At 39.5% G+C, this 15,116-nt stretch overlaps 1 protein-coding gene across 2 annotated transcripts in view; it reads right to left on the bottom strand.

Annotated features, from left to right (window-relative positions):
- The window catches only part of LOC106083634 (band 4.1-like protein 4A), a 270,027-nt gene that overhangs the window by 76,024 nt on the left and 178,887 nt on the right, over window positions 1-15,116 (bottom strand). For both annotated transcript variants that reach the window (XM_059362286.1, XM_059362287.1), the window contains exons 8-12: window positions 14,816-14,980; window positions 5,260-5,778; window positions 3,801-4,199; window positions 3,447-3,728; window positions 3,247-3,360 (exon numbers count right to left, since the gene is read on the bottom strand). In XM_059362286.1, the coding sequence (XP_059218269.1) occupies window positions 3,247-3,360; window positions 3,447-3,728; window positions 3,801-4,199; window positions 5,260-5,778; window positions 14,816-14,980 (1,479 nt within the window). The remainder of the gene's footprint in view (window positions 1-3,246; window positions 3,361-3,446; window positions 3,729-3,800; window positions 4,200-5,259; window positions 5,779-14,815; window positions 14,981-15,116) is intronic.

The following is a 15,116-nucleotide window of genomic DNA, read 5'->3' as shown; positions in this document are numbered from 1 at the left end:
AACGTGCTAGCTCATTTATGGAGCTGTATGAGGATCGCTGCCTCCACATACAACCCTGCCTACAACAACAACAACACTATACAACATACTGATGCAACCCGTGCTATTGTTTGGCTCCGAAGTTTGGGTACATGCGAAAGCAGATGAGGTAGTACTTGGAGTGTTTGAGAGAAAGATCCCTCGTTTGACCAGTTTTCCTTGAAGGAGAAAATAGGCAACGTTCGTATGAACCAAGAGCTGTATGAGATAATGTCTAAGAAGTCTTTTAAAGGTAACCAAAAAGGGAAGACCAAAACTCCGATTAAGAGACCAAGCGGAGAAAGACATCTTGAAACTGGGTATTAGAGATTGGAGAAGTAGTGCATATGATTGAGGCGCTTGCAAATCTCTTCTATAGCCGTACGTAGTGGAGTAACCACTTTCGGAATAGTATGCCAGATTGTTCTACTGTCTATCGCTTGAGAATGCCAAAAAAATTTTACGTAGATGATGTTACAAACATCATGCACTAAAGAGTGTAGATTTACCGGGTGTCAAGTATTTGACCAAGGCTCTCAATTTGTATATGAAGCTAGAACACCGAAAGCCACAACAGCGAAGTGGGTATAAGCAAATCATTGGCGTTGAAAAGATAGCCCACTCAACTAAAGAAACATCTACCAATGGTGGCTATGTCTGTGTGCAGGGGATCTGATTATCTGTTGTCTGTCGATCGGGATCTGATTATCTCGAATTCCTTTGAAGGAAAATTCTCATTATTTTCAATTCTTCCTTATTTAGTCTTCTAACTTCCCATACCTTAGTTTGGCAGTGGTGATGATTCCCATATCTGTTTTTTATACCCACCACCGAAGGATGGGGGTATATTCATTTTGTCATTCCGTTTGCAATACATCTAAAAATCCATTTCCGACCCTATCTAAAATCTAAAACGATCTAGACATGTCCGTCCGTCTGTCTGTTGAAATCACGCTACAGTCTTTAAAAATAGAGATATTGAGCTGAAATTTTGCACAGATTCCTTTTTTGTCCATAAGCAGGTTAAGTTCGAAGATGGGCTATATCGGACTATATCTTGATATAGCCCCCATATAGACCGATCCTCCAATTTAGGGTCTAAGGCCCATAAAAGCCACATTTATTATCCGATTTCGCTGAAATTTGAGACAGTGATTTGTTTTAGGCCCTTCGACTTCCTTCGTTAATTTGGCTCAGATCGGTCCAGATTTGGATATAGCTGCCACATAGACCGATCCTCCGATTTAGGGTCTCAGGCCCACAAAAGCAACATTTATTATCCGATTTTGATGAAATTCGGCACAGTAAATTGTGTTAGGCCCATCGACATCCTTCGTCAATTTGGCCCAGATTGGTCCGGTTTTGGATATAGCTGCCATATAGACCGATCCTCCGATTTAAGGTCTTAGGCCCATAAAAGCCACATTTATTATACGATTCTGCTGAAGTTTGGGACAGTGAGTTGTCTTAGGCCCGTCGACATCTTTCGTCAATTTGGCCCAGATCGGTTCAGATTTGGATATAGCTGCTATATAGACCGATTTCTTGATTTAAGGTTTTTGGCCCATAAAATGCTCATTTATTGTCCGAATGGAACAGTGAGTTAGGTTAAGCCCCTTGACATACTTCTGCAATATCGCACAGATCGGTCCAGATTTGGATTTAGCTGCCATATAGACCGATATCTAGGTTTTCGGTTTTGGGGCCATAAAAGACGAGCTAAAAGCTGAAATTTGAGACAGTGAGTTTAGTTAGGCTCTTCGACGTCGTTCTTCAATTTTGCCCAGATCGGTCTAGATTTGAATATAGCTTTGGGCCCATAATAGAGGCATTTATTGTCTGATTTCGCAGAAATTTGGGACCGTGTTCTGTGTTAGGCTCTTCGACATTTTTATGCAACTTGGCCCAAATCGGTCCAAATTTGGATTTAGCTGCCATGTAGACCGATATCTCGATTTAAAGTCTTGGCCCCATAAAAGGCGCATTTATAATCCGATTTCACTGAAATTTGACACAGTGACTTATGTTAGGCTTTTCGACATTTGTGTCGTATATGGTTCAGATCGGTTTATTTTTAGATATAGCTACTGTACTTATTAGTATTTGTTCCAAATCGGAACATATTTTGATATAACTGATATGGGACATAAGGTATGAAATTTTCACTTAATTTTGATGAAAGGTGGTTTACATATATACCCGGCCGAACTTAACGCCTTTTTACTTGTTATCTGTATCATCTTTATCGTGTGTGTCCAAATCTCCCCCTTTTTGTTCTCTATGTCGCTGCGTTTAGGGCAACCGTTTATATGCGCAGTACTTGAATCTCATCACCGCCTTCCACTTCCTTTCATTCCCTATTATCATTTATACTACTGTTCTAGGTGAAACTGCTCCAAGCTCTGCTCCCAGACGATAATCAATTTGGGCACAGTACTCGCAGTGGAGAAAAGTGTGTTCTGCGTCGTCTCTAACTTCATGTCCCTCATAAATTATTAATTCACAACGCCGTGCATCTTATCTCTCTACTACTTTATATAGGGGATTTCTTGTCGCTTCCACCTGCCCCGACTCTTGTTCATGTATCGATGATCCGTTTTATCCTCTCTACTCACTTCTTGAGGATAGACCTCTCGGTAGAGAGCTTGACCTGCTCTATAGTCTTCATCCATAGCCATTTCAGTTAGGATGAGGACGGCGGGATCCGCCTCTGTCCGGTAGGAAATATAACCCTTACAGCTACCGTTCTCTGAACCCATTGTTGAGATTTAGCTTCTGCAATATCTAACCCCACATTGTCAACTACTATGAAACTTTAAATTCAATTACTGACATTTGAGAAATAGTCGTAGCAAAATGGATTTGATCTGAGGCTCATACTTGCCTAACATTGAAATAAGACACATTTCTATTGGGTTGCCCAAAAAGTAATTGCGGATTTTTCATATAGTCGGCGTTGACAAATTTTTTCACAGCTTGTGACTCTGTTATTGCATTCTTTCTTCTGTCAGTTATCAGCTGTTACTTTTGGCTTGCTTTAGAAAAAAAGTGTAAAAAAAGTATATTTGATTAAAGTTCATTCTAAGCTTTATTAAAAATACATTTACTTTCTTTTAAAAAATCCGCAATTACTTTTTGGGCAACCCAATACATTACAAGTTGCAATCTTTGTTAATTTTTGCTTTCTTCATAACTAAAAGTACCAGATTTGTACAACTTATGACTTACCGCACTAGTCCACTATTTCGATCACATTCCCTCGATGATATTGTACTGGCCGAACGTATCGAACCATTTTTGGCACCATTACTATCATTGGGATTAGAATTTTGGTAACATAAGCTACGATATATGCAATATGATAACAACTTAACTATGCCAACAACATCAATGGCCACAGGGGCCAACTTTATTTCGCAAACACTTACCCTCTAATGCGATCCACACGATTCTTGCCATGGCCACTAATGGAGCCGCTACCATTGGTAATGGTATTGCCGGAGCCTGTACTCTTGCCACCCACACTATTTTTGCTGTTACTCTTATGGATGCGTATATTCGAATTGGAACGCTTTGAGGTGGTCTCCACCACCGTGTAGGGTATTTCACGCAATTGATCCTCGGTCATGCCGGCAGTATCGACTAAATCAAATTGCAAATGTTTGGCTAATTCACTGTTCCAGATGCGAGTGCGAGAATCGGAGGGAGATCTTGGGGAAGAAAAAAAAAAACGATTGGTTGCAAAGTTAAATGAAACGTCCCTTAGTTGTTCTCTTGCTTACTTATTCTTTTTGTGCCTCCTTGACTTATGATGCGAATGCGTGTCCGAATGCGAATCATTGCTGTGCAGACTACGTGCCACCATGCTGCTCTTCGATACCGAGGCCTGTTGCACTGAACTTTGGCCTAGACTAGCTTCTTGTTGCCTCCTCTGAGCCTCACGCCATTGAGTGCTCGAATCGACCAGCTCTGAATGGGAGCCCACAGCACTGGCACTACGTGCCGCCGATGAACGATGACCCGAATAGCTGCGTCCTCGTGTACTCTCATGATCAGAGCCACCTGAATCACGTCGATGACGTGACCTACGATGCTTGCGATGATGCGAACGCGCTGAACGTCCAGACCCACGCGATAATTCACTCTCATTATCTGAAGTGCGGCGATGACGATGCTTATGCCTGGATTGGGCATGGTAAGGAAAGATGGAAATAAATCAGAGATTAATTGCATTTTCATGAATGATACGGAAGTAGGGTATAGGTCGTAACTCAAGGTTGTGGCAAATGAAATGGAAATTTGAAAGGAATGACCTTCAGATGCGAGAGACATTTTTTCATTGACATTTTTTTTTTAGAGAAAATTTTAGGGAAATTTTGTCTTTAGAGAAAATTTTAGGGAAATTTTGTCTTTAGAGAAAATTTTAGGGAAATTTTGTCTTTAGAGAAAATTTTAGGGAAATTTTGTCTTTAGAGAAAATTTCATGGAAATTTGGTCTTTAGAGAAAATTTCATGGGAATTTGGTCTTTAGAGAAAATTTCATGGGAATTTGGTCTTTAGAGAAAATTTTATGGAAATTTGGTCTTTAGAGAAAATTTCATGGAAATTTGGTCTTTAGAGAAAATTTCAGGGAAATTTTAGGGTATAGGTCGTAACTCAAGGTTATGGCAAATGAAATGGAAATTTGAAAGGAATGACCTTAAGATGCAAGAGAGATACGCACACCAATTTCATTGAAATTTTTTCGTTAGAGAAAATTTCATGGAAATTTTGTCTTTAGAGAAAATTTCATGGAAATTTTGTCTTTAGAGAAAATTTCATGGAAATTTTGTCTTTAGAGAAAATTTCATGGAAATTTTGTCTTTAAAGAAAATTTCATGGAAATTTTGTCTTTAGGGAAAATTTCATGGAAATTTTGTCTTTAGAGAAAATTTCAGGAAAATTTTGTCTTTAGAGAACATTTCATGGAAATTTTTTCTTTAGAGAAAATTTCATGGAAATTTGGTCTTTAGAGAAAATTTCATAGAAATTTGGTCTTTAGAGAAAATTTCATGGAAATTTTGTCTTAAGAGAAAATTCCAGGGAAATTTTGTCTTTGTTCTTTTTTTTACCCACTTTACTGCTTGACTGCTTATAGCCATTTCCAATGTAATCCTCTTGCCTCAAATTCCAAGTCACTTGCCACACCACACAAAAACTTGCTATTTTTGCAATATTGATCATTGGAACAAATTCAATTACCTTCGCGTTGAACGTGAATCATTTGAAGAATGACTTTCCACTGAACTAGATCGATAGCGCTGCTGATGCGTTGCAGATGATGACGATACATGATCACGTTGCGAAGATCGCGAATGCGAATGGGTGTGATGTGAATGATGATGATGGCTACCATTGGTTCCGACACCACTGCCTCCACCACCACCACCGCCACCAACACCACTGCCACCAACACCACTGCCACCAACACCACCTGTGGTGCTGGCCGAACGCACAGAACGTGGACTGGACGGTTTATTGCCAAAGAGCGATCGTTGTTGCGTTCTTGGCCAAGGGGCACTGCGGGTGCTGCGCGGTGAGTCGGGGGGCTGCATGTGATTATTATTGCCATTACCATTGCCTATGAGGCTGCCACCTCCATTGTTATTGTAATTACTTTGACTATGCGGCATTGTATGTTGTGACGGTGGATGGTGATACGGATTAATGCCCAGACTAGTTGGTATGCTGTATGTGGAACGATAGGGACTCTCATAGTTGCTAAAATCGAAAAAAAAGAAAAGCACAAAAAAATGGATGGTGAGAAAGAAGACACACTAAATAATGAAGCTAAAAAATCTGTTCATATGTCCGTCTGTCTTTTAATATTTTTTTTTTTTTGTGGCTTTTTCCACAATGATGAGCGGTTACAAGTCCAATAAAAATTGATCAATTACATTGCCATAAATAAAAATTGTTTAATCATAAATCTAAATTAAAGGCAGTTACATGCAAACGCACGTTCTCTCTGCTGTCTGTCCGTCCGTCTCTCTGTCAGTAACCATGGCCAAGGACCTCCTATGTTTGAACAAGTTTTAGTTTTGCTCCACCTCAACGATCAACATGTGATCAATTTTGTAACCAACGTTGAGCTTAGCGTAAAATGCAACAAAAACAAAAAACTTTAAAGCAAAACTTCAAGAAGAAGTAGGAGAAAAAATAGGAAAAAAAGCCACAGAATGCTTAAAAAAAAACCTATAAAAAAAGGATATGTGTTTGTAATTGAGTAATTACGCAAGCGATTTGTTGCATTCTTTGGCAAAAGGGGGTAAAAGACACTGTAGGATAAGAAGGAGTTTTGCTTAAAATAATTTTTTTCGAAATTTTGTTTACATTTTAGAAAAAAATTCTTAAAAATGTTGTCTTTAGACAATATTACCCCTTCTTTAACTCTCTAATATCTTTTTAGAGTGGGAACACATCGCCCTGAATGTGGATATCAAATTTGTGCCACTGTTGCCTATGTCCGCCTATCACGCCTATCTTGGCGAGAACATCGGACAAAATTTAAAGCGATGGTTATCCCCTCATAATGCTGGCGACATTTTCATGTAAAAAATTCTTTCCACGCCATTCGGCCTCGGCTATAAAAAAAGTCCCTTATCATTGAGGTTAAACTTTAATCGGAAAGCTTTCATTGATGTGTGAGAAGTTTGCCCCTTTTTGGTTCCTGGGTAAATTTTTACTCCACTCCCAAATACCTAGGTAATGAGAAGTGCTTTTAGGGGGGAGGGATGGTATCTCAGACATTTCGAATCAAATTTGGATATTAAAATTCATGCTGCACTCCCAAATCCCTTTAATTTGAGCCCCATATTGTCGTGGTCGGTAAACCGTTTGGAGAGTGTTTTGAGATTGGGGCGGCCACCGACATTTTGCCCTGAAAATAGACATCAAATTCGTTCTTTACTCCCAAATACCATTGATTTGAGCTCCATACTGCCATAATCGGAAATGAAGTTCAATTAACGGGGGTGATTAAGGGCGTACCCCCAAACACTTGGCTCTAAAATTGCATATCAAATTCGTTTTCTACTCTCAAATACCATTCATTTGAGTCATATATTTTCATAATGGGTCAATCAACCCATTTGACGTATCTTTAGGAGAAAAAACACCACTTAGACTTGAATGCAAATTTTAATGTCATATTCGTAATCTACTTCCAAATACCTTTGATTTGAGTGCCGTATAGCCATGGTCGGCTAATATGGCCATTTGCGGATACTTGGGGGTAGAGTGACCTCACATTACTTGGACCCAATTTTTTTATGCTATATTTGCAATCTACTGTCGAATACTTTTAATTTGAGACCCATATTGATATGAATGTCGAATATATCTGTTTAGAGGTGTTTTTGGGTTGGGGCGGCCCGCTGGGTACTTGTACCCAAATTTAAATACTTTTCTCGTTTTCTCGTCTCCAAAACCTTTCATTTGATACCCATATTGTGCCTATCGGTCCACTTTTGATTTTGGATGGCGTTTTTGGTGTAAGGGGGAGGGACCGCCCCTCTTCCAAAATCAACAAATTATAGAGCCTATTTCTCCTTCTTGACCACATTCGCAATCTACTCCTGAATACCTTTCATTTGAGCCCCATATTGTCCCGATCGGTCTACTTTCACTTTTGGTAGGTACTTTTGGTGTAAGGGGAGGGTCCGCCCCCTTCCGATATCAACAAATTATAAAGCCTATGTTTCCTTCCAGACAAACTTAGACAATCTGTGAAAATTTTCAGAAAATCGGTTCAGCCGTTTTTGATTCTACGGAACAAACAAATAAACCGAGTCCGATATAGTCATGATGGGCCATATGCCCATTTCAGGCGTTTCTTGGGGGTAGGGTGTGAACCCCTATACTTCAATCTGATTTTGTATGCCAGATTCATAATCTACTCCCGAATACCTTAGACCCAAATTTAAATACAATATTCGTATTCTACTCTACAATAGGTCACCATAGCGCAGAGGTTAGCATGTCAGCTTATGACGCTAAACGCCTGGGTACGAATCCTGGCGAGACCATCAGAAAAAAAATTTCAGTGGTGGTTTTCCCCTCCTAATGCTGGCAAAATTTGTGAGGTACTATGCCATGTAAAACTTCTCGCCAAAGAGGTGTCACACTGCGGCACGCCGATTGTACTCGACTATAAAAGGGAGGTCCCTTATCATTGAGCTTAAAACTTGAATCGCACTGCACTCATTGATATGTGAGAAGTTTGCCCCTGTTCCTTAGTGGAATGTTAATGGGCAAAATTTGCAAAAATTTGCAATTACTCCCCATTTTTTTTCTCGTCTCCAACACCTTTCATTTGATATCCATATTGTCCGATCGGTCCACTTTTGATTTTCAGTGGTGTTTTTGGTTAACGGAGGAGGGTCCGCCCCTTTCCGAAATCAAATTTAAATACCCTATTCGCATTCTACTCTCCAATAACTTTCATTTGATACCCATATTGTTCGATCGGTTCACCTTTGATTTTGGGTGGTGGTTTTGGGTAACGGGGGAGGGTCCGCCCCCCTTCCGAAATCAACAAATTATAGAGCCTTTTTCTCTTTCCTGACCATATTCGGAATCTACTCCCGAATATCTTTCATTTGAGTCCCATTTTGTCATGATTGTCTAATAAACCCACTTTAGTGGGTTTTGGCGTTGGAACGCCCCCCCCCCCCCCCAGTAACTTGGACTTGGAAACTTGGAATTTTTAATATGAAATTCGTACTCTACACCAGAATACCTTTCATTTGAGTCCCATCGATCGGTCTACTTTCACTTTTGAGAGGTACTTTTGGTGTAAGGGGGAGGGTCCGTTCCCCTTCCGATATCAAAAAATTATATAGCATATGTTCCTTTTCAGACCAATCTGTGAAAATATCAAGGTACTGGTTCAGCCGTTTTTGGGTCTATACGGAACAAACAAACGCCCCCTTCCGATATCAAAAAATTATATAGCCTATGTTTCCTTCCAGACCAACCTACACAATCTGTGAAAATTTCAAGGTATGGGTTCATCCGTTTTTTAGTCTATACGGAACAAACACACAAACAAACACAAGTTCATTTTTATACCCTCCACCATAGGATGGGGGTATACTAATTTCATCATTCTGTTTGTAACTACTCCAAATATTGGTCCGAGACCCCATAAAGACCCCTTGATCGTCGTGACAATTTATGTCGATCTAGCTATGTCCGTCCGTCCGGCCGTCTGTCTGTATCCCAACTTTCAAAGGAGTAAAGCTAGCCGCTTGAAATTTTGCAAAAATACTTCTTATTAGTGTAGGTCGGCTGGGATTGTAAATGGGCCAAATCGGTCCAAGTTTTGATATAGCTGCCATATAAACCGATCTCGGATCTTGACTTCTTGAGTCGCTAGAGGGCACAATTCTTATCCGATTTGGCTAAAATTTTGCATGAGGTGTTTTGTTATGACTTTCAACTACTGTGCTAAGAATAGTTCAAATCGGTTTATAAGCTTATATAGCTGCCATTAAACCGATCTGGGGTCTTGACTTCTTGAGCCTCTACAGGGAGCAATTCCTATCATATTAAAATGAAATTTTGCACGAAGTACTTTGTTATGATACTTAACAACTGTGCCAAGTATGGTTTAAATCGTCCCATAACCTGATATAGTTGTCATATACACCGATCTGGGGTCTTGAATTCTTAAGCCACTGGAGGACGCAATTATTATCCGATTAAAATAAAATTTTGCACGAAGTACTTTGTCATGATATTTAACAACTGTGCTAAGTATGGTTCAAATCGGTTCATAACCTGATATAGCTGCCATATAAACCGATCTTGGGTCTTGACTTCTTGAGCCTCTAGAGGACGCAATTCTTATCCGATTGGAATGAAATTTTGCACGACGTGTTCCGCTATGACTTCCAACAACTGGCCTAAGTACTGTTCAAATCGGTCAATAAGCTGATATAGCTGACATATAAACCGATCTTGGGTCTTGACTTCTTGAACCTCTAAAGGACCCAATTCTTATCCGATTAGAATGAAAATTTGCACGAAGTGTTCCGCTATGACTTCCAACATCTGAGCTAAGTATGGTTCAAGTCGGCCCATAACCTGATATAGCTGCCATATAAACTGATCTCGGATCTTGACTTCTTGAGTCGCTAGAGGGCACAATTCTTATCCGATTTGGCTAAAATTTTGCATGAGGTGTTTTGTTATGACTTTCAACTACTGTGCTAAGAATAGTTCAAATCGGTTTATAAGCTTATATAGCTGCCATTAAACCGATCTGGGGTCTTGACTTCTTGAGCCTCTACAGGGAGCAATTCCTATCATATTAAAATGAAATTTTGCACGAAGTACTTTGTTATGATACTTAACAACTGTGCCAAGTATGGTTTAAATCGTCCCATAACCTGATATAGTTGTCATATACACCGATCTGGGGTCTTGAATTCTTAAGCCACTGGAGGACGCAATTATTATCCGATTAAAATAAAATTTTGCACGAAGTACTTTGTCATGATATTTAACAACTGATCTAAGTATGGTTCAAATCGGCCCGTAACCTGATATAGCTGCCATATAAACTGATCGTGGGTCTTGACTTCTTGAGCCTCTAGAGGGCGCAATTCTTTTCCGATTGGAATGAAATTTCGCACGACGTGTTTTGTTATGATATCCAACAACTGTGTCAAGTGTGGTTTAAATCGGTCAATAACCTGATATAGCTGCCGTATAAACCGATTTAGGGTCTTAACTTCTGGGCCTCTAGAGGGCGCAATTCTTTTCCGATTGGAATGAAATTTTGCACGACGTGTTTCACTATGACTTCCAACAACTGTGCCAAATAAGGTTCAAATCTTTTCATATCCTGATATAGCTGCCATATAAACCGATCTGGGATCTTGACTTCTTGAGCCTCTGGAGATCGCAATTATTATCCGATTTGCCTGAAATTTTGTTCGACGGATCCTCTCAAGACCATCAACATACGTGTTTATTATGGTCTGAATTGGTCTATAGCCTGACACAGCTCCCATATAAATCGATCTCTCTATTTTACTTCTTGAGCCCCCCAAAGGGCGCACTTCTTATTCGAATTGGCTGACATTTTACACAGGTTTCCAACATAAAATTTAATTGTGGTCCCAATCCGAACCATATCTTGATATCACTGTAATAACAGAGCAAATCTTTTCTTTTATTCTTTTTTGCCTAAGAAAAGATACCGGGAAAAGAACTCGACAAATGCGATCCATGGTGGAGGGTATATAAGATTCGCCCGGCCGAACTTTGCACGCTTTTACTTGTTATACATAAGATTTCCTAGAAATTTTGTTTGCAAATCAAATTTTCATAAAATTTTTCTTTATATTAAATTTTTTTGAACATCTCTGTTCACTGTGAAATGCCTATTACGATCAGTTTTTCTGCCTGCCACTCGCTGAATTGTCGATTATTTGCTCGGTTACACCATAATTACGGTTTTCTGATTTGCTTTTCTTGTCTTCAACATTCATGCTTCAGCTTGAGTGGCCGAGCCAAGACTTTAAGACCATTTTTTGCGCCATTATTACGGCTACAATGTGGTATTTTTCATTTTGGCTTTTTTAAATATTTGTAATTTTTCACCATTTGGCAAGTTGTTGAAATACACCGGGGACGTTGTACACGGCCAGACGGAGTGAGCAATGTGTTCCTATCTACCACTTTGGCTGTTCTCAGCCGTTTGCAGATTTGTGGTTTTTCCTACTTTTCCATGCAACATTTTTCATGGGACTTCCTCCCCTTGGCATGATTTATTTGAGACCATTTAAAGTAAATTTGTTTACCAGTTTTGCTGCACGAATGCAACCCAGCCTGGGTTGCGGTCCAGAGCGTGGCGATGGTGCATCAGGAAGTTGCTCAAGAGAAACAAGTCGAAGTACTTCCATTTTTCTGTTGTTTTATGGTGGGGGCATTTGCCTCTTCAAATGGCCACACTTGGTAATTTAATGTTATTGGTTTTTAAGTTATGGCCAATTTACATTACATTGCATGCATATTTCGCGCTGCCACACTCTTGAAACCTTTTTAAGGGGTCGAAGTTGAGGCTGCAATGCATTTTTCTTTGGCCACTGGAGACGTGGGGTTGATAATGAAATCGAAAAGAGGGAAGAAAATGGAGATGAAATGGCAGACGTTGATAAAGGAAGATTTGTATATCATACACCACTATAGTGGTACAAGGCATTTTAATATAGTGCATTTGCTTGTAACAACTAGGAGGAAGATCGCTAGACCCATTGATAAGTACATCGATCGGCTTAGAATCACTTTATGATTCGAGTTAGCTATGTCCCTCTGTCTGAAGGTCTGTCTGTTTATCCATATTAATTTGTGAAAAAAGTACAGGTAGCAATTTTCGCCCGATTGTCTTCAAATTTGGTGAAGGCATGCTTTTTGCCCTAACCCGTAACCCAATAAGGAAAGGCAAAAGGTGGGCGTTACCGAATTGTATAATACCTCACCTGTAGGTGAGCAAGTTCGTTCTGATCCAAAGGACCGATCGCCGTGGGAACAGGATGGCCATTGGTTATTTAATGGCGCCCATACCTCGCCTCGTCATATCGACCATCATTGGCACTCAGTATTTGTACAAGAGCCGGTGCCGCCCGGTCTCTCACTGAGACTCTCAGCTCGATACCGCTGATTGTCTGCGACTGCCATTGCAGCTACTTCGCATGGAGCATTCCACAATCCGCAACCTGTGGACGCGCCCGGAAGCTCGCAGCTAAACTTCTCGGGACAGCAATGAACACCACACAGATTGGACCTCAATGTTCCAGCATTTGTGGCGCTCACAACTATCCCGTTGCGGGATCAGACAATACCAGAAATGAACCGACATAGGGGGTGGTATGGTTAGTAGCAAAGAATTCCTGACTTAGATTTTTTCGTATGTAGAACGCACACCAAGCCGAATACTGGCTTCGGTGTATGTCCATAGTGACACCCTTTTTTCAACTTAACCAAACCTAAGAGATTTCTAAAAAAAAATTCTCTAAGGACAAAATTTCTAAAGAAAATTTCTCTAAGGATAAAATTTCTGAGAAAATTTCTCTAAAGACAAACTTTCTAATAAATGTTCTCTAAGGGTCTATGAAATATTCCCTTAAGACAAAATGTCCATGAAATTAGCCTAAAGACAAAATTTCTATAAAATTGACCTAAAGGAAAAATTTCCATGAAATTTTCTCTAAAGACTAAATTTCCATAAAATTTTCTCTAAAGACTAAATTTCCATGAAATGTTCTTTAAAGACAAAATTTCCATGGAATTTTTTCTAAAGACAAAATTTCCATGAACTATTCTTTAAAGACAAAATTTCGATCAAATTTCCTTCACATTTTGTCTAAAGACAAAATTTCCATGAAATTTTCTCGAAGGACAAAATTTCCATGCAACTTTCTCTAAAAACAAAAATTAAATGAATTCGGAAAAATGCCACGTGGGTGCTGAGGTAGATAAAGTAGCTGACTATCTCAAAGTTGCAGTTGCCAACTTTCTCCATTTTCTTTATCTGCTCCGTAGTACACGACCTTGTGGGAGTTGATACCATCCACTTAATCTTATCTCCACTGTCATGCCAACTTTCATTAAATCTCGTTCGATATTTTGAAAGACGGATATGTAATCAACGAAAAGACGGCAGGTGTTGATTTATCCTTCTCAGGTCTTTTCCAGGTTTTGGCGCAGTGTATATATCGGGTAAAGCGTAGATTTACCAGTTCTGAAGCCGCACTGATAGGACCGATTTATTTCGAGTTTATTTTTTCACACAGTACACTCGATGGAGAAGAAGACTTATTTCTCTGTTGTTGCCACATACTGTCTTCTTGTACGGTAGATGGTATGCTGAGGTTCCAATCATTGAGTAAGCGTTCTTCTACCCAGATTCCGCAGACGGGCTGAGGCATACGCCTTATCATCGGGTCACCTCCGGTCTTAAACAGTTCGGCAGGCAACCCATCGGTTCTTGCTTCCTTGCTATTTTTCATGCGGGTTACTGCTTCATGGACCTCTTCTGACTAGGTGGTACACCATCATCATTTTCGGACTTCATTCTGGCTAATGAACGTCCCGATTCGTCCACATTCACGTTTTTTTATTTCTTCTTAATTTTTTTCAAGGAAATTTTATTGCCATAAAATTTCATCTACAGACAAAATTTTTTATGAAATTTCTGCTTATACAAAATTTCGGTTACATTTCTGGCTTAACACTCTAAATTTCCACATAAAACCATTTTTTCCCTTTCATGTGCTCAAATTTCAATTTCCTTGGAAAGAAATCTCAAACCTATTTCATCACTCAATTGAATCCTTCTTTGTCTATTGTCTAGACATGACAGTAATATGTCATGGCAGTGCAACAATTGAATTTCCCCAAAATGACTTTGAGACACGAAGCCAACCTCAGGCACCACCCTAGCCGTACCATTCGCTAAACCATCCAAATCAAGGGGCGTTTGGGTAAAAGCAATTCCGAAATTCTATGGAATAGAAAAACAATAAAAAGCCACACAAATGACACAAAAAGCAATAACAATAAACTAATAATTTGTTTATTTTTTGTTCATTTTTTGTTGTCTGTAGGACTGACGACAAAGCATTTCCCTCAATTCGCATAAGAAAGCGATTATGGCAATATAATGATCTCATTTTTCTTTTTCATGGCGTATATGGCATTTTGGCAACTTAACTTAACCCCTACTTCAAAAATGTTTTGCACTTACCTCACATTTTTGGCATTTAAAAATGCAGAACTTCCAAAATCCGTCTTCTTGCAACCGCTCAAAAAGTCATCCATAATTCGTCGCGGCTGTCGTTTTGAGGGGACACGCACAAATGCAGGTGGCGAACGATTTATGAAAAGGGCGTCTTTTGATGATTTGTCCTTGCTGTAAACAGAAGAAAACGGAAAGAAATCATAAATAAGGCGTTTCATAAAAAAGTTAATGAGGTGTTGGCTATATTGGAGGGCGAGGTAGAAAATTTCCCAAAAATGGATTGTAATAAAAATGCCAATATTTATGA

The sequence above is a fragment of the Stomoxys calcitrans genome, chromosome 2, assembly GCF_963082655.1.
Source record: "Stomoxys calcitrans chromosome 2, idStoCalc2.1, whole genome shotgun sequence".
Lineage (NCBI taxonomy): Eukaryota > Metazoa > Arthropoda > Insecta > Diptera > Muscidae > Stomoxys > Stomoxys calcitrans.
The sequence above is the reverse complement of the archived record's forward strand: the minus strand, read 5'-3'. Positions and strand labels throughout refer to the sequence as shown.